Source organism: Meriones unguiculatus, chromosome 3 (genome assembly GCF_030254825.1).
Source record: "Meriones unguiculatus strain TT.TT164.6M chromosome 3, Bangor_MerUng_6.1, whole genome shotgun sequence".
Taxonomy (NCBI): Eukaryota; Metazoa; Chordata; class Mammalia; order Rodentia; family Muridae; genus Meriones; species Meriones unguiculatus.
Genome location: NC_083351.1, coordinates 13,168,648 through 13,187,732, shown reverse-complemented (window position 1 = coordinate 13,187,732; position 19,085 = coordinate 13,168,648). Strand labels below are relative to the sequence as shown.

Below are 19,085 nucleotides of genomic sequence, written 5' to 3'. Positions count from 1 at the left end.
CCTGGCAAAGCCTGGCACTGCCACTTCCTCTCTGTGTTACCTTGGGTGTCTCCCTGGTAATGACTTCCATTTCCTTATAACACAAGGGGATCATAATTCCTCCTGGTACTAAATATCCTTCGGGAATTCGAAAGCATAGTACAGAGAGTCTTTGCCAAATCAAAAGTAAATAGAAAGCCAGGCAGGGTGGCAAATGTCTTTAATCCTGGCACTCAGGATTTAATCTCAAACTGTGAGTTTGGGACTGGCCCGGTCTACATAGTGAGTTCCAAGACAGCCAGGGCTATGTAGATGCCCTGTCTCAAAAAAAAATAAAAGAGTAAATTAAAAATGGGCAATAGTGGCATACACCTTTAATTCTAGCATTCAGGAGGCAGAAGCAGGTGGATCTCTGTGAGTGTGAGGCCATCCTGGTCTACAGAGCAAGTTCCAGGACAGCCAGGGCCACATAGAGAAACCCTATCTTGAAAACAAAAATGAAAAAAAAAATTGCTTTGGGGACCAAACTCAGGCCCTCATGTGTTCTCTACCACTGAGCTGCACCTCAGACAGGCAAAAATGCCTTTCTTCAGAGGTCTAGTGACTTGATAACGTGTTCTTGCTCTCGGTAGAGAAACCTTAGAAGCAGAGTTGAGTTCCAGGTGAAGAGGCTGAGACTCCCTCTGGGCTGGAAACGTAATGCCCACCTCACACTCTCGATTTCCGGTGTGTGCACTCCTACAGGCTCACAGCAAGTCGGACAGTCAGGCTGTGGTCCTCAGCTTCTTGAGGGCCCCCCAACAAGCCCTGACCTCTCAGGAACACCTTGGCTTCGTTTACAGAGTAAATGTCTGCAAGCTAAACAGAGGACTGAAGAAGCAGAACAGGGTGATGTCTGGCAACCTTCGAACCTTTGTAGGCCCAGGCTTCAATGTGGCCAGGAGGTCACAGCTGTCAGGTATCGGTTCCTGTGGCTCAGCCTGAACCTGGATACCATGGGACTGGGAAGGCTAGACCAGAGGCTGGCCTGGCCGCTGCAGGATCTGAAGATGGTCGTTACATTAGGCAGTTAATAGTCCTCTCATATGCTTTCAGTAGTTTTTGTGAGGTGTTTTTTTTTGGGGGGGGAGCAGGAGGTTGGCTGTTTTGAGACAAAGTCTCATGTAGCCCAGGCTAGCCTTAAACACACTCTGTAGCCAAGGATGACCACCTAGATCTTCTGATCCTCCTGCCTCCACCTCCTGAGTGCTGGGATAAGATGCGTGTGTCTTCAGGCCTAGCTATGTGATGCTGAAAATGGGACACAGTGCTTTGTGTGTGCTGGACAAGTGCTCTCTCAATGGAGACCCCTGGGGCTCTGAACTACATTCAGTATAGCCAAGGGGTGCAGAGGAGTGGACAGCAGCAGAGCGTGTTACGGCAAGCAGAATTCGGTCTCCTTTGCATTTGACCTCCCCACTCCTGGCAGCTGGATCTCTGCCATGGTGCTGCCCTCTCCTCAACCCCGCCTGGCTCCTGTTTTCTTAGGGTAAAGAACAAAATCCTGTGTCGTGGACTCTGAGGTCCTTCACCCGTGCCTGCTCTAGCCTCCGGGGCACCTCAGAGGGCTTCATCAACAGTTCTCTACCTCACCTCCTCTCTACCTCACCTCCTCCCTACCTCACCCCCTGATAAACATCTCACTCATCAGATCTTACCCAGCCCAGCTCTGCATTCCAGATGCCCAGGCCACCTGGGTGAGAGGTTAAGCCCAGGTGGAAAAGAACTCTCGTGGCCAGCCCACTCATGCCAGCCAGCCCAGGACTTCTAGGATCCCGCCGGAGGCTGCTTGCTAGATGTTCAGCAATGAAAGCTACCTGCAGACACAGCCTCTCTCAGCTGTATGCAGAACTCGTTGCTGATGGGCAGTGGCGGTGCACGCCTTTAATCCCAGCACTCAGGAGGCAGAGGCAGCTGGATCTCTGTGAGTTCGAGGCCAGCCTGGTTTACAGAGTGAGTTCCAGGACAGCCAAGGCTGCACAGAGAAACCCTGTCTCAAAAAACAAAACTCATTGCCTCTGGCAAAGATACACTGAAGTCATTTCTCAGTTGTAGAGAGAGGCGTTCATTCATTCATTCATTCATTCAGCTCCATCTGTGCCACATGCTATCACAGGGTACCTCAAGCAACATAACCAGAGTGCCACTTTGTTGTCAGACATCATCTTGAGCAAACAAATCAGGACAGAAGAGTTACCCAGCACTGGGGTGAGGGGATTAGTGTGATCCTAGAGCTCTCCTGGGGACATGGGATACTGGGGTAGAGATACAGGGACACAAGGACATTATTACATTGGAAGAGGTACAACTCAGACTGGCTTCAGAGACAGGGGCCCAGCATTAGCTCTACAAATCCAGGAAGGCCGGTGTCAGCTGGGTCCACTTAGTAAAATAACAGAGGGAAAATTGCCTGGGGTTCTTTTTTTATTTGGTTTTATCTTACTGTATTTTGCCAGTGCTGGGAGCCCTAGTGTGTGTGCTAGACAAACACCCGGGCGCAGAGCTTAGGATCTGCAGTCACACCAGCCTAGGGTGCATGGTGGGGCTGCTGCACGCCGGTGATGTGACCTCCACTTTTGGTGACATTGGCTTCCTCAGCTCAGGTGGGGATAGGGATGGTGTCTTCCCCACAAAGCTGCTGTGGAGCAGAATAGGTCATGACAGTCTGCCCCAGGGAACCTCAGTGATGTCGCTGGCATGGTTTGTTATATATAAAGGGCCCCACTTGGACATGGGGTCCCAGACCAAGGGAACTGCGGAAGTTAGGGCTGGAGGCAGAGTAGCTTCAGTGAGGGAGTCACTTGCCACTCCCAGCCCTCAGCCCTCTTGGTCATCTTGGGAAAAGAGCATTTCAGTGAAGGGACAGACAGCGCAAAGGCCATGGTCCCACTAAGTGTAGGGGACCTAGGAACATCAGGGCAGTGTGGCAGCAGCAGAGTCGGGGAGAAGGAAAGAAGCAGGGGAAAGGGGGGTGTTAGCAGGGCCTTAGGACAGGATTACCTATGGCCCTGTCACCTCTGTGAAGGCCTTGGCTGGGTGGGAAAGACTTCTTCCAGAGCTTTGGAGCAGGGGAGGGCAGTGTGGCTTGGGCAGCAGGACACTGTTGTCTTCGTGATGTGGGATGGATGGCGATAAGTGCCACGGGGGACTGGTGAGGAGGCTCGTCTGTGACCCTGTGAGGACTGTGGGTGGCATGTGCCGGGGCCCCAGCAGGAAGGAAGGGAGCAATGGCAACTGTGGACACAGACCGCTGAGCCTGCCCTGCACCCATCCTCCCTTCCTGCCCACCCTCCAGGCTGCTGGAGCAGGGACCATGGTACCTTTCCTTCCATCTTCTCCTTCTGCTATGTAAAGTAGTTGTCCCAGACCCTCTGGGTTCTTCTGGGTTGCAAGTGTTGCTATGGAGATCTCCCACCTCATTTATCTCTAGCTTCCAGTTAGACTTTGAAGTAGAGGTATAGAGTGAATGAGGTAGGCGACAATTAGGAGGAGCTATCCTTGCTTCTCAAAGCAGCTTATGCTTACTTATCTGTCTGTGTCTGTGTCTATGTGTGTGAGAAAGAGAAACAGAGAGGGAACTTTCAATTATACTCTTTAGTAATTAAAACTTTTTTCAAATTTACTTATTTTTATTTTGTGTGCTCTGGTGTTTTGCCTGCGTGTCTGTGTGTCTGTGTGAGGGTGTCAGATCTTGGAGTTATAAACAGTTGTGAGCTTCCATGCTGGGATTTGAACTCTGGTTCTCAAGAAGAACACTTGGTGCTCTTAACTACTGAGCCATCTCTCCAATGCCTCAGTTATACTCTTAAAGGTTTATAGTTTAAAGAGGCCACTGTGGTTCTGTGTTGGGATGGACTTTCTTGGCCCTGTGCTCAGAGTTTCCAGCCCTCCCTAGACACTGTAAACAGCTCTCTATTAATTGTCTGGTAGCACTGTAGAATCATCTAAAATTTCACTCATGACCAGAACAAAAGAGAGAAAACACCAGAGACACACATGTGTACAGTCATAGACACACATGCACACACATGTAGACATACACACACAGAGACATGCAGGCACACACACATACAGAGACACACATGCACAGACAGACCCAGAAACACACATGCACACACAGAGAGACACAGACACACATGTACATACACAGAGAGACACACACACACACATTCCTCTCATATCCGACCTTAGCTTTCACAGACTGCTCCAGAGGAGAGAAAAGCTGGAAAAACAAAAGTTCATTCTTGTATGGGGTCTTATGAAGGCCTGGGTCATGCAGTGTTTGGGTGATTTAAAACATGATATTGATCATGCTTAATGTCCTTTTCCATGCTGGCTTTGAGAGTTTTCTTTTCCTCTAAGGAGACATTACACTGGCTTGTATTTGGTTGGTACCAAGTACATTCAACAAGTGCCCACAGGGCCTAGGGCTGCTCTTATGGAATGACTGGCTGTCAGTCCCACGAGCGACAGAAGTCACTTGACTAGCATTTTCTGTAGTGAAAGATAATGTGCTTGGCTGGCTAAAAGTTACAATTATCTTGGATCAGAATGAGGTCTTTCCAGTACCAACCCTGTCCGTCACGAGTCTGGACACACAGCCTCACCGTGGGTGTGGTGGCTCTCGGGCTGTAAAAGTTGTTTCCCTGGCAGATGGTGTTCTTCTAGATCAAACATGGACCTTGCTTGGAGTCCCTGAATGTCTTTACAGTACCTGGAAAGGGACACGTTCTCCAGGAGGCTCTAGGAAATGGCGGCTACTCCCTCCATCATGACCTCTTGCCCCTGGTGCTGCTGGGATACTCAGGACACAGAGGGCTTCCTAGCATCAGTGTCTCCTTACACACACTTGAGTTAGCTTTGGGCTGGGTGCTGATGTGGACCTATAGCAAGGGATGGAGGCTCCCTGAACCGGTGCACACAAGTGGCATCACTTCCCCTCGCCCACAGCTGCCACCACAGATAGAGGATAGGGAACAACCTAACAGATCACATAACCCAGCGCTGGAACCACAGTCTCCTCCATCTCCACACTGTACGTGGCTAAGATCACCTCTGCTGTTTTACTGGCCCATCTGTTTTGCTACTAACAGGACCTGTTGGTCAAGCAATTGAACATTTCACTGGCCTACGCTCTACTTAGTTGGTTGGGCCACATGGAGCCGGTGTTCTAACCAAAAACACCCCCCTTCCAAGGAGAAAGTAATAGAACTGCTTTTTTTGTTTGGTTGGTTTGGTTTGGTTTGGTTTTTCGAGACAGGGTTTCTCTGTATAGTCTTGGCTGTCCTGGACTTGCCTTGTAGACCAGGCTGGCCTTGAACTCAGAGACCCACCTGCCTCTGCCACCCTGAGTGCTGGGATTACATGGTGTGCGTCACCATGCCCAGCCCAGGACTGATCTTTTTCTGGTTCAGGGAGGTGGATCAGCAGGTATAGGAGCCTACTGCCAAGCCTGAGGACCTGAGTTTGATTCTGGGCCTCCTAATTAGTAGGAGAGAGCCATAATCCACCAATTGTTCTCAGACTTTCACATGTGCACATGCGCGCGCGCACACACACACACACACACACACACACATGCACAGTGTAATTTTAAGTTAATTGATTTATCTCTTTATTATAATAATATCAATAAATTCAGGACAGAATATAAAAGAAAAATAAAACCCAGGAACCTCTGGCCAGGAACCTTGGCCAAGAGACGAGCGTCATGAACATTCAGTGAGGTCCCTTCAGATCGTTTTATTCTGAAAACATTTTGTGAAGCGTAACTAGAAGCCCAGAGAAACGGCTCAGCAGCTAAGAACACTTGCTGTACTTCTAGAGGGCCCAAGCTTGGTTCCCAGCACCCACATCAGGTTACTCACTATTGATAATTCACAAAACAGAAACAGAAGGAAAATAGGAAAATCGCCCTGAATCCAGCCTCTCTCGCCCTGGAGTGGGCCGTGGTTGGCTGGCATCCTGATGCGTGTTTCAGGGCCTCCCTTTCCAGGTAGAGACAGACACACACATGACACCTTAAGGAGGCAAAAGTAATACTCCTGGCCAGGTGTGCGTGCTGGCTAGTTCTATGTCATCTTGACACAAGCTGCAGTCATCTGAGAGGAGGGAGCCTGAATTGAGAAAATGCCCCTATGAGATTGGGCTGTAGGCAAGCCTGTAAGTCATTTTCTTAATTAGTGGTTGATGGGGGAGGACCCAGCCTGTTGTGAGTGGTGCCATCCCTGGGTTGGTGGTCCTGGGTCGCATAAGGAAGCAGGCTGAGCAAGCCAGTAAGCAGCACCCTTCCATGGCCTCTGTGTCAGTTCCTGCCTCCAGGTTTTTGCTGCATTTGGGTTTCTGCTGTGCTTGAGTTTCTGCCTTATCTGCTTTCCATAATGGACTGTGATACAGGAACTGTGGGTGAAATAAACACTTTCTTCTCCAAGTTGATTTTGATCATGATATTACATCACAGCAGTAGAAACACTGACTAAACAGAAATTGGTACCAGGATGGGACATTCCTGTGACAGATCTGACCACGTTTTTGTGGAGGATTGTAGAAGGACTTTGGAACTTTGGGCTAAAAAAGCTATCAAGTATTATAACCTTACTAGGCTGTTCTATGGGCTCTTGGAAGATGAGAGTATCAGGAGAAATGCAGACGACAGAGCCTGGCTTCTGAAATTCCAGAGGGAAGTCTGAGAGTCCCTTGAAGTCTTGATTGGGGCCGTTGCATATTTTGAAATATAAGTCTGTGGTTCTGGTTAGCTAGGGCTGAAGAATCAGCTGTGATTAATAAGGGACCAGAACCACTAAAGTGAAACCTTTGCTTTGCTAGGGTAATTGATGCTGGTCAGTTGGCGCTTAGAAGTTGGCGGTGATTAAGAAGAGACCGGCATCTTGGAAGTGTTTCCTGAGAGTCAGCACATACAAGCACATACGAGGCCAAGATTGTACCTCGTGCTGACAGCTGAATTTGGTAAAACCTCCCAGGCAGTATGGGTTTTGAAGTATGAAGGGGTCATGGAGAGCAGCTGAGGCTTGGCACCGTGAGGAACCAGTGGTGCAGGCATGGACACAGTGGCAGTTGAAGACCTAGGACAGGAGCGAAATTAAGGCTTTGACACCGTGAAGAGAGCCCAGGAGAGACCATTGGTGAAAGTACAGGCCAGCTGTAGTAGAAGACCCCGGCATTTGAAGATTGCTGTATCATGGTACACAATAATTTTTCAAGTGCTTTCAGGGCTTCTAAAGCTACACTAAGGCACAAAAGATAGACAAACAGATCACCAGACAAAACAGGGCTACAAGACACCCAGACATATGGACAGCTGACTCCCACAAAAGTGTAAAAGCCACTGGCCAGTACCTCGTGTCTGTAATCCTTAGCTGTCGGGAGGCAGAGGCAGGTGGATCTCTGCGTTTGGGCCTAGCTTGGTGTACATAGTGAGCTCCAGGCCAGTTAGAGCTACAGAAAGGAGAACTCAAGTTTGAGACAGGCCAAGCAACTTAGTGGACTCTGTCTCGTGTGTGTGTGTGTGTGTGTGTGTGTGTGTGTGTGTGTGTGTGTGTCACACATGAGCCAATGCTGCTAACAAATGGACAGAGACTAGAGTTCCAATTGGTTGAAGGTTGGGGTGCCCTTGCTTGGGACCATCCCTGCGTGATTTCATACACTTAGCCCCATCTCCCTTCTCGCCTGGTGCCCAGCTGCAGTGTGAAAAGTTCCCCATTTACACCTAGCTCGTTAGCTTGTTCACTAGTAGTCTTTTCTGTGCAACTGCTGCGCCGGACGCCTCATGGACCCAGGGAGCTTGGTGCAATACAGAGTGATAACTCCTGCCTGTGGAGCCAAGGCTAACCCAGGGCCCAGGTGTAATCACAGCTGGAGGCATAAGGACACCCATGAGACAGTTGGAGCTGGGCCTGGCATGCAGTGACCACTCAGTGGGGGCTGCCTACTGCTCTACTGGGACAGGCACCTGAGTGAGTCAAGGGGCACAGTTTGAATTAGCTGCTCCTTCTCCCCCGGGGTACACACCCTCAGGACCCATGGCTGGTTTTTCTGGTTTGGTCTCTAGAGCAATTTGCATATTTCCCCGAAGAACCCTCTGAAGCTGAACAGCCTGTCCTTGGACTTAGAGAAAGGGACGCCCACGCTGCTTCTCCAGAATTGGGTAAGGACTGTTGGGGTCCCCTTTGCTGCAGATCTGTGCCATTGCTTTAAAGAGTCTTTCTCTAGCCTACAGCCCCCATTAGGGGAGCTGTTGTCTCTCTGGCATGGCATGGCTACCCCATGTCCCCACCAAACAGCCAGTCTGGTACCCAGCAAGTGCCAGTACATGCTCCTGAAATCAACAGCTGGTTAGTTTGTTGTGAGGATGGATAGTTAGGGTTGACTTGGGATGTAAGAAAAGACCTTTACGTTTCCCCACATCTTCCTAATGGAATCCTTTTTTAAATTCATTTATTTTTTTATTGTCTGTACATTGGTGTTTTGCCTATATGTGTAAGTCAGGAGTCAGATCCCCTGGAACAGGAGCTGGACAGTTGTGAGCTGCCATGTAGGTGCTGGGAATTGAACCCAGGTCCTCTTAACCGTTGAGCCCCTTCCTAATACAATTCTTTTGATTTCTATTTCAAAATTATGTCAGATAGCAGGAAAGTCACAGTCACATACTGGAAGGTCCCATATCCTCTCATCCACCAGCACCACCCCCGCCTGCCCCATGTAGCCCCTGCCTTTGCACACGAGAAAAGCCTTCCCTGGTCCACTGGGCCTGGTCACCATGACAGCTCCCCCGAGAGGTTCATCAGCTGGCCTGTCCTCCATGCCCAGGCATTAGTCTTGGCTACTCTGGACATCTGATTTCTCAAAATCCTAGTCTCTCTTCTGCCTCATCCTGTCCTCTCTGCCCAGGACATGCCCTTCCAGCCTACCCACACCTATGTGATTTGCTCCTGTCTGTTCTTCAGGTCTCATCCTGGCCCTTCTCCTTTCTACCTCCGGCTTCCTTTTGGTAGCCCTCCATCTCTCATGTCACCTGTACAGTGTTTATCCAGCCCTCTGTTGCATCTGTTTTCTTGTCATTTCACCCCTCCCCAACCCTCTGTGGGAGAAGCCTCCCTCCTATCCATCCATATAGGTCCCCTTGATCCCTCTCCCTCCCACCTACCCCACATGTTTGATTGTGCTGTTCCACTCACACCAATCATACATTCTGTTTCCCGACTTCTTCAGTGAAGTGTTAAGGGTATAGACTCCACAGAGAGAGATGAATATGAATTTTGATTCCTCCTTATTCACATTCATTTCTTTTCCCTTTTTATTTCTTTTTTAAAAGATTTATTTACTTATTATTTATACAGCATTCTGTATGCATGTATCCTTACACACCAGAAGAACACACCATTATAGATGGTTGTGAGCCACCGTGTGGGTGCTGGGAATTGAACTCAGGACCTTTGGAAAGGCAGTCAGTGTTCTTAACCTCTGAGCTATCTCTCCAGCCCCTTTCCTTTCCTTTTCTTTCCTGAGATATGGTTTCTTTATGTAAAAAGACCTGGACTCCCTTTGTAGACCAAGCAAACCTCAAACTCACAGAGCTCTGCCTGCCTCTGCCTCCTGAGTGCTGGGATTAAAGGCCTGTGCCACCATGCCTGGCTGTTCATTTCTTTAAGATTTAGATTTTTAAAATTTATATGTGTACCTGAATGTATATGTACCATATGTGTGCAGTGCCCACAGGGGCCAGAATAGGGCACCAGACATCCTGGGTCTGGATATTAGTGGTTGTGAGCTGCCATGTCAGTGCAAGGAATAGAACCTGGGTCCCCGGCAAGAGCAGCAAGTACTCTTAACCCCCTGAGCCATCCCGCCAGCCCCTCTCCCCTTCTCACTTCTGTGACTTTGACCAAGTCACTTGATGATTATGTCACTGTGTGTCAGTATGTTATTATCTGTGTCCCAGCAGAATGAACGCATCTTCATTCTTCAGCAAGTGTGTTTGATGCCTGCAGTATTCTAAAGCAGAGAGAGTGAGGGGGAGAAGCAAGGGCATCGTCTGCTCTGAGGCTTACATTCCGTGTGTACACACAGGTAAGGCAATCTGGGAAAATACACTCTTTCGGTTATTAACGAGCAATATTAAGCGAGAGCAGGGTGCTGGAAGGGGGAAGCAAAGACACTTTTAGATGGTCAGCGAAGGCTTCCCAGAGGAGGTGACATTTAGACTGAGGCCAGGTGTGATGGAAGGAGAAGGAAGTTTCAGACAGGGGGCAGGGCAGGTGTAAAGGCTCAGAGAACAGTGAGCAGATGTGAGAGCAGGAAGGCAGCCAGTGTGGCTAGGGAGTGAGGGGCAAGACAGGCACCAGGCCGTAAGATAGGGTTCCTGCAGCAGACGGCATCAAGATGGAGCTTGTAGGCCAGTGTTTCTCAACCTGTGAGTTAGCCACAGATCAGATACACTGATCAGATATTTTCATTACACTTTGTAACAGTAGCAAAATTACAGTTATGAAAGAGCAATAAAATAAATTTTATGGTTGAGGGGGGGTCACCACAGCATAAGGAACTATATTAAACATTCTTGGCACTAGAAAGGTTGAGAACCACTGATGTAGGCCATTGTTGGGAAGCTTTTAAACAGGGGAGTGACAGGACCAGGCATGACACAAAGGCCACTAGGCCACGATGTAGAGAAAGCTCTGCACAGCAGGGCGCTGTGGAGAATGAGCCGGTGAGTTTGGCCTGAGCAGAGCTTTCACTGCACCTTGCACACTCCTCCCCCGGAGTGGTTAGGAGCAAGCAGGCACATGCTCGCCTGGTCACAGGCGGTTTTTCCTTCCCCAGGGAGCTAACGAGGGCTCCCCAGATGCCAGCCCAGTACAGTGCCATCTTGGGCTCTCCAGGATAATAGGTGCAATTACCACTGCCTGCAAATGGCACACAGCAGAGATTGCTGAAGCTGCTGACAGTGGGGCCCTCTGATCCCTCATCCCGCCACCATGTTGGCAGCTGGTCCTCAGGACTGGGGCCGACCCACTTCCAGGAACCACTGGAGGCCAGTCTTACTGGGGGGCTTTGGTTAAGGTCTTAACCTCTGTGGGCTTCAGTTTTTTCATCCGAAAGAAGGGAAGGAAGATTCAGAATGCTGGGGCAGAGGAGAGAAATAGAGGTTGGAAATCAAAAGTCTGGGTCGTGAGCCCATCCCTTAGCTGAAAGAGGGAATCCTGCTTCTTCCCTCCCCGCTTAACCTTACATGGTACTCGTGAGGATTAAATAGATCAGAAAGTTTTTACAAACTTTGATTCAGTGTTCAAAAATATAGATATTACAGAGACTAGTCAGAGTCCAATTTACCCTAAATAAAGTTGATACTTGAGTGTACCCTTAAAAAAAAAAGTCTGTTGCTTTTAACTATGTTTTGAAAACTAATACATCGTTATGTTTTAAAAACTAATTATTATTGGACAGATAGGTAACAGTTATGTACATATAGATATATAGTTATACATATACATATATATTATCACTCAGCTGTAAAGGAACAAATTTAGGGGCCAAGGATAGTGTGGAGTTAGCTAATAAAACTCAGAAATTCTTAGTATTGTGACCATTATTCAGAACAGAGGCAATGGCCCAGACCTTAGCCTGGGTTCTCTCGGTCTGTCTTTTGCTGGCTGTGTGACCCGGGTCTAGTGGCCTCCCCTCTGAGGCCGTTTGCAGATGTGCAAACTGTGCATGTGACCCTTCTTACCACCTGGAGCCAGAGTCACAGCCTGGGCGCCCAGGGACAGACAGCTTAGTCTTCAAGACAAGGTCCCACACCTGGTTTATTCAGTACTGGGGATGGATCCAGGGTGAAGTGCATACAGGGCAGGCGCTCAGCGTATCTCCATTCCTTATATAGTTTATTATGTCTGCGCTCTGTTCCGGGGAGCGCAGCATTTCTTTGTTGAGTGGCCTGGGTGTTCTTTCTTTTCATTTCTTTTCCGTCAGAGTCTCACTGATTAGCCCTGGCTAGCCTAGATCAGGCTGGCCTGGAACTCGTAGAGAACTCTGCCTACCTGTGCCTCCCAAGTGCTGTGAGTAGAGGCATGTGCCACCTTGCCCAGCAGCATTCATTTCTTTAACAAGTAATATGTGGTGTGAGCCCCAGGCCCAGCTTTGCTCACACATGGGCTCTGTTGGTGACTGAGGAGTGGCTTCCCTGGGCAGCTACATAGTCATTTGTCAGTGAAGAACATCGAAGCATGGTGAGGCTGAATTACCAGGGTCTCCTCCCTCCCTCCCTCCCTCCTTCTCCTTTCCTTTCTTCCTCTCCTTCCTCCCCCTCCTCCTCTTCCACCTCCTTCTCCTTCGTCTCCTTCTAGGTTTCTTGAGACAGGGTTTCTCTGTTGGCTGACTTGGAACTAGATTTGTAGACCAGGCTTGCCTCAAATTCACAGAGGAGACACACCTGCCTCTGCCTCTGCCTCTTGGGTGCTGGGATTAAAGTGTGTGCCACCACAGCCAGCCACTAGGGTCTCCTTTTGATCAGGTGGAGGGGGCTGGATGTCCATCAGGGTCTGTACCTGTTCTTATCCCAGATGCTTGGATGTCTGCGGTGCATCTTTCCCTGAATCCTCCTCCTCCTCACTTGGACACCTGGCTGGGCTTGGCTTGCCCCTTTCTCTTCCCTGCTTGTCTCTGCCTCCCCTGTCCCCAAGGAATGAGGGAGAACTCCCCTCTCTACCTTCCTACCTTCACTCACCCAGGTGTAGTATACGCCAGGTGCACAGATCTGAAGTGCACACCTCGTGATTGTTGATCATATTTACACACATGTAACCACCACCCAGGTCAAGATGGGGAATGTCTCCATCACCCGGAAGCCTCCACATGCCCTTTAGAGATACTGTTCACTGTTTTTATCTATGTCCTGTGCATGGTACTCAGCCACATACAGTCTCCCATGTGCAGCTTTCTGCTAACTGTAGGCTGTTTGTGGGATGTGTCTATTTAATGGGTCTCTCATTCTTTTTCATTGCTGTGTAGTGTTTGATGGTCATTGACTCACTCTACACCTTCTGCTATGAGTGGTCCTTTGGGCTGTTTCCGTTTTGGGACTATGGTCACCTTTTGGTGTCATGTAGGGATTGATTTTAGAACCACTCTCAGTCACCTCAATGTGAAAATGCTCAAGTGTTGGTTGTTTTTTTTTTTTTTTCCTAAAGCAGCATCGTATTCACACATAAGCAGAACAACACATCCAAGGGAGACTTGGAGTCATCTCTAAATAGCCTGTATGTGTAGTTGTTACTCCGTGCACTGCTGGGGGACGATGACAAGGACACACGCATATATCTCAGTACAGAACCGACTATTCTGTGTGTGCATTGGTCTGTGTGTAGGAGGTTTATAATGTATATATACTGCTATATATTTGTCTACATATATACAGACACGTATATATGTATACGTATATACTTATATATGTATTCCTGTGTGTGCACATGTGAACACTTGTATGTGGAGACCAGAGGTCAACCTCAGGTCTTAACCTCAGTGGTTTCCTCAATCCCTCTCCACCTCATTCTTTTGAGACAATCTCTCTCTCTCACTGAACCCCAACCTCAGCAGCTTAGAATTAGGATGGTTGGCCAGCAAACTCTAGGGACCTGCCTGTCTCTGTCTCCCAAGTGCTGGCATTAAAGGTGTGCACCACCACACCTGGCCTGAATGTGAACAGAGCTGATCATAGTGGCCTAGGTAATCCCAGCATGGGAAGCAGAGGCAGGAAGCATGAGTTCAAGATCATCTTCAGCTATGTAGCAAGTTTTAGCTCAGCTACATGAGACCCATCTCAAAACAAAACAAAATAAAACAAGGCACTGAGGGCTGGAGAGATGGCTCACTGGTTAAGAGCACTGCCTGCTCTTCCAAAGGACCTGGGTTCAATTCCCAGCACCCACATGGCAGCTCAAAACTGTCTGTAATACCAATTCCAAGGGATCTGACACCTTCACACTAATGTACATAAAATAAAAGTTAAATAAAAAAATAAAATATTAAAAACAAAAAAACAAGGCACTGAATAGAAATCCATCATTCTAGCAGCACTAATACGTTAGTCTTATCATTTAGGGTTGTTGTTTTGTGATCTCACTGTGTAGCCTTGCTGACTGGGAACTTCCAGCCCGTCTGCCTCAGCCTTCCTAGTTCTGGGATGACAGGCAAGGGCCACCACGGTTAGTTTATGAAAGACGGTTTTTGTGTCCCTTCTGATAGGCAATACCTTCTCCTGGAAGCATCTCACTGGGACTGTGTTTTGCAGGGCTGGGAATGGCCACATGGAAAAGGCCACATCTCAGGCAGCCTCCGGCAGCAGAGTCAGCTACAGAAGGGGAGTCCCAGCAGCCCCTGGGCCAAGAGCTGACGGAGGCCAACCGCTTCACCTATGCTGCCCTCTGTGGCATCTCCTTGTCACAGTTGTTTCCAGAACCTGAGCAAAGGTGAGCTTTTCTGTCTCTCAGAGGGAAGGCCAGGCCTTTTCAGGGAGGTGACTCCCAATAGCCAGTCAGCTGTCGAGTCCCATAGGCAACCACAACCACAAGCCTCAGAGGGGGATGAGGTAACCTCTTGCTCAGTTATCTCTCAGGTATGCTACCCTTAAGCATCTTTTGAGCTCCAACTGGATGCCAGACACAATTTTCTGTTCATGGAAGATTTTGTGTATGTGATAAATGAGCCTGATCTCATCCCTTCCCTCAAGTGGGTCTCTGTCCACAGAGGACAAGGGAGGTATTCGTTCATAAAATGTATGTTTATTGAGCACTTACCATGTGCTTGGGAGGGTGACTTGAGCCTGATGGGGAGCAGCAGTCTGGCTGTGCATCTGTAGGATAAGCAGCACAGTGCCTAGCACACAGTAGGTGCTCATTACACAGTAATGGGTGTGGCTAACGTGACACCTTACTTCCTTTGCCCCTCATAGAATGAGGATAACAGTGGAATCTGTTCCTGAAGTCAGGGTACTTTGGAGTACAAGTCATAAAACACAGGACTAAAGGAGTGAGTGGTAGATTTCTTTTCCTTATGTGCTATGATGATGATGATGAGGAGGAGGAGGAGGAGGAGGAGGAGGAGGAGGAGGAGGAGGAGGAGGAGGAGGAGGAGGATAGATAATCCCTGGGTTGATGGGCCAATAGCTGCTTCAGTTCCATGTATCACATCTCCAGAGGACCAGGCCCAAAGCAGGAGAAATACGGACAGAAAATCTGTCCACAACACCCCACAGGGCTTCCTTTTTGTGTCATTGGTTAGATCCAGTCACATGGCCAAGGCACAGCTGCCAAGGAGCCTGGGGGAAAGGGAAGTGTTTGACAGCTCTCGCCATCATCAGAGAAACAGCTGGCCCTGCACTGGTGTCACAGCGGGCAGCAGGAGCTGTGTGTTGATGGCTTCTGCAGAACCTGGCTGAGAACTACAGCCTGAGCCCCACATCAAACCGGGCGCGGCGGCACAGGATTGACATCCTGCCACTTGTGATGTGAAGGCAGGAAGTTTGGGAGTTCAAGGTCATCCTCACCCACTAGTAAATTGGAAGCCAGCCTATAGAAGACACTATTTCAGATGATGATGATGATGATGGTGATGTCATCAATCTCGTGGCCTCCATCTAGCAGTGAGAAACATCTTGGATATTCTGTTCCCGGGTGGCTTAGTTACTTTCCTTATTGCTGTGACAAAACATCATGACCAAGGCAGCTTCTAAAAGAAAACGTTAAACTGCCCTGCAGTTTCAGAAGGTTAGTTCTGTAAAGTAAAGGCATGGCAGCAGGAACAGCTGAGAACTCCCATCTCAAACCCCAAACAGGAGGCAGAGAGTACACTGGGGTGACAAGAGGCTTTGAGACCTCACAGCCCACCCCCAGTGACACACCTCCTCCAACAAGGCCAGGCCTCCCAATCTTTCCCACACAGCCACCAAATGGGGACCAAGTGTTCAGATACTTAGAGAGACTTACAAGGGACACCTCATTCAAACCTCCACACCGGGCAAGCCTGTGTCTCCCACAAGAGTTCAGCTCAACGTCTGCTCTGTCCCTTACTTGTACCAAGCACAGGAAGCCACCATCTTCCCAAAAGCTCTTCTAAACAGATAATCTGGCACCACCTACTAAACTGAGCACAGCCTGAGGAGGACCTTCTGTAAGCAGGTCCTGATGAAGCCAAGTGCAAGCCTGACCTGGGCACATCTAAGAGGGCACTAGGAGTGTGAGTTCTGTTCCTGTGTCCCCCAGAATTCTCCTTGGGCTCCCCGGTTCCTCACTGTTCCCCGTGCTGTGCTCCAGTCACTGCCCATCTGAATTTTAAGGCAGAACACATTTTTCTTTTCTGAACTCTCTGTCTTTTTAAAGCCCAGATTGGCTGCTGTTGGTTTCTGTTTTCTTTAAAAAGCAGTTTGGTGTCCTCAAGGGACATCAAAGCAAATATCTTGAATAGTTATTTCTTATCTGTCCTGTGAGCATCCTAGATGCTCTTTCTTACAATTGATTTGATTTATTCAAAATGCAGAGCTGGGCAGCAGTAGAGTGCCTGCCTAGCATGCATGAGGCTCAGTCCCAGCACCACAAAAAAAAAAGAGAAATGAAAAAAGACAAAAGTAGAGCCAAAGAAGCAATGTAGAGCCAGGTGCAGCAGCTCCAGGCCTAGATATGTGTCCTGCTGCACACTCATGATTTTTAACATCAGTGCTCAGGAGGCTGAGGCCGGAAAATCACAAATTCAAAACCAACCTGGGCCATATGCTGAGACCACTTCTCATAAAAAGTCAAGACCACTTGGATAGACAAAGCTGGGCACAAACTTCTACCAAGGCTCGGATATTTTTTCTCAGGCTGTGGTGTGTGTCAGTTACTGAACCTCTCTGTCGTAGGCCCACAGTGGCTGCAGCAAGAGCATGGCTATGTGTCAATAAAGCTTTATTCACAAAAGCAAGCTAGGGGCCAGATTCCTGAAGGCTATAGTTTGTGGTCCATGGGAGAAGCAACTTTGGAGGAAGAATGAGGAAGCCAAGATTCTAAGGAATCTTTGCCTTTGTTTCCCTTTGGGACTCCGGAGAGCTTGAACCCTAGAAGCCAGAGTGTCCTACCTTTAAGGACACTCTTAGTGAGTGACAAGCCTGACGTGATGACCCTGGGTGGTACAGTGGCTAGAGCGGGGCTGGCTCCATAGTGGGTAAGCATGGCACCTGGCATTGCAAGATGGATGGACTTGCACTCTATGCACAAAACCCCAGGCTTATTTTCATGTATTTCAACCCAACTACCAACCAGTTAACAGCAATACCAAGGCCCTGCCCATCTGACCTATAACTTGTTGAGTTGATATGCTGAATAACACACACACACGCACACACACACACACGGAAGGGGGGGTGGCTTCTACCAGACCACTGGGCTGTTTAGTTTTAACTGTCAACTGACACAACTTAGAATCACCTACGGAGAGTCTTAATGAGGAACTATCTAGATCACATTGGCTTGTGGGGCTGTCTGTGGAGGACTCTTTCCACGGTTGGTTGATGTGGGAAGACCCAGCCCACTCTGGGCAGCGCCATTCCCTCGGCAGGGGGGTCCTGAATAGTACAAGAGAGGTGTACTGTATTGCTGGGAGCAAGGAGATAAGCCAAGCTCCGTGGGCTTGTTCCATCTGTGGATACGATGTTTTTAAGTTCCTGTCTTGACTGCCCTGCAATGGTGGACCATAACCTGGAACAGGAAGCCAAAAAAACCAACTAAACTTTTTCTCCCCTAAGCTGCTTTTTTCAAGTGTTTTTATCACAGCAACAGAAGTGAAACTAGGGCAACCGTTACAGACATCTGTCAGTAGGTAGTGCCTTACATGTGCCACTCTTTGCCCAGGCCAGATATTAACTTGTTAATCTTTCCAACACCCTATGAACTAGGGTTCATCCTTATCACAACTATTTTACATACTCAGAATCCAAGGTCTAGAGAGGTGGAGTGATGAAGCCCAGGACCTCAAAGCGGGGGGCAGCATCTGTGCTGTGCTCTCTAACCCTGTGCTTTTATGACAACATGATCCTTTAGGTCTAAGACTCTCCTGACAGACAGACATCAGGCTAGACTACTCCCTTGGCCCTGAGCCATCCCTGTACAATACATTGATGGCTCTGTCTGTTCACCCACTTAATCATTTCTGCAGCCATCCCCATCCACACCCACCTGCTACCCTAGGTCAGTCCCCTGGGATGATCCTCTGGGAAGTGAGTTATCTGTCACAAGGCTATCACAAGAGATAACGTTTACTGCAGGTCTGCAGATGGCTTGTACTGCTGCTATCATTTTATCTTTTACATAACTCCAGGGATGGGTCCTGATGCCACCTACATTTTACAGCCTTAGAAAAAAAAGAGAAGTGAATCGGGGACTCCAAGGATTCCCCAGGGTGGCTGGATGCCACGATCAAACTCTGGATGCCACGGTCAAACTCTGGATGCCACGGTCAAACTCTCACCCTTTTCTCCGTTGTCTCCCTTAGTCACCTGTCAATCAGTTACAACGCCACTAGCCTTACTCAAGCGTTGGCTGCACGCTGTGTTCTGCCTTATGAAGCTGGTCTCTTGATCCCATTTTTACAGAGAAGGACTCAGAGGCACAGAGTGGACCTTCCCAAGCTGCTAAGGTGCTCTGTTCTCCTTACAGGAATGAAGGAGGGGCTGTCCGCCCGGCCCTGTGCCGTCTGTCACCTTTGAGGCCTGCCCCAGCTACACAAGACCACATTTCTAAGATGTCACCTCATTCCCCGAGATAGCTGGCACAGAGTCACCACTTGAGGCCACTGGGGCACCCATCTTCATAACTTCCCTCAAGCTCGGTAGCAATGTCTTGAGGTGTGCCCCCGAGATGGCAACATACAGCTCAGCTGTGCGCCACCATCCCCACCCAGCCCTGTGCTCAGCTCTGCTTCCTCCTTCCCTTCTGTAGGTGCTAGTTCCCGGAGGAGCCCCAATAATTTCTATTATTGGGTGACAAGTTTCTGGTGACAGCGAAGCCAGGATCTACACCCTA

At 48.9% G+C, this 19,085-nt stretch overlaps 1 protein-coding gene across 12 annotated transcripts in view; it reads left to right on the top strand.

Moving 5' to 3' along the window:
* Positions 1-19,085, top strand: part of Tmco4 (transmembrane and coiled-coil domains 4) — a 76,069-nt gene that overhangs the window by 1,906 nt on the left and 55,078 nt on the right. For 4 of the 12 annotated variants that reach the window (XM_060379192.1, XM_060379188.1, XM_021630829.2 and 1 more), the window contains exons 2-5: positions 6,844-6,984; positions 8,087-8,182; positions 9,980-10,104; positions 14,324-14,501. In XM_060379192.1, coding sequence (XP_060235175.1) covers positions 14,332-14,501 — 170 coding nt within the window. In that variant the 5' untranslated portion in view covers positions 6,844-6,984; positions 8,087-8,182; positions 9,980-10,104; positions 14,324-14,331. Of the gene's footprint in view, positions 1-6,843; positions 6,985-8,086; positions 8,183-9,976; positions 10,105-14,323; positions 14,502-19,085 lie in introns of all 12 variants that reach the window. The other 8 variants (XM_060379189.1, XM_060379194.1, XM_060379196.1 and 5 more) reach the window with 6 other exon arrangements.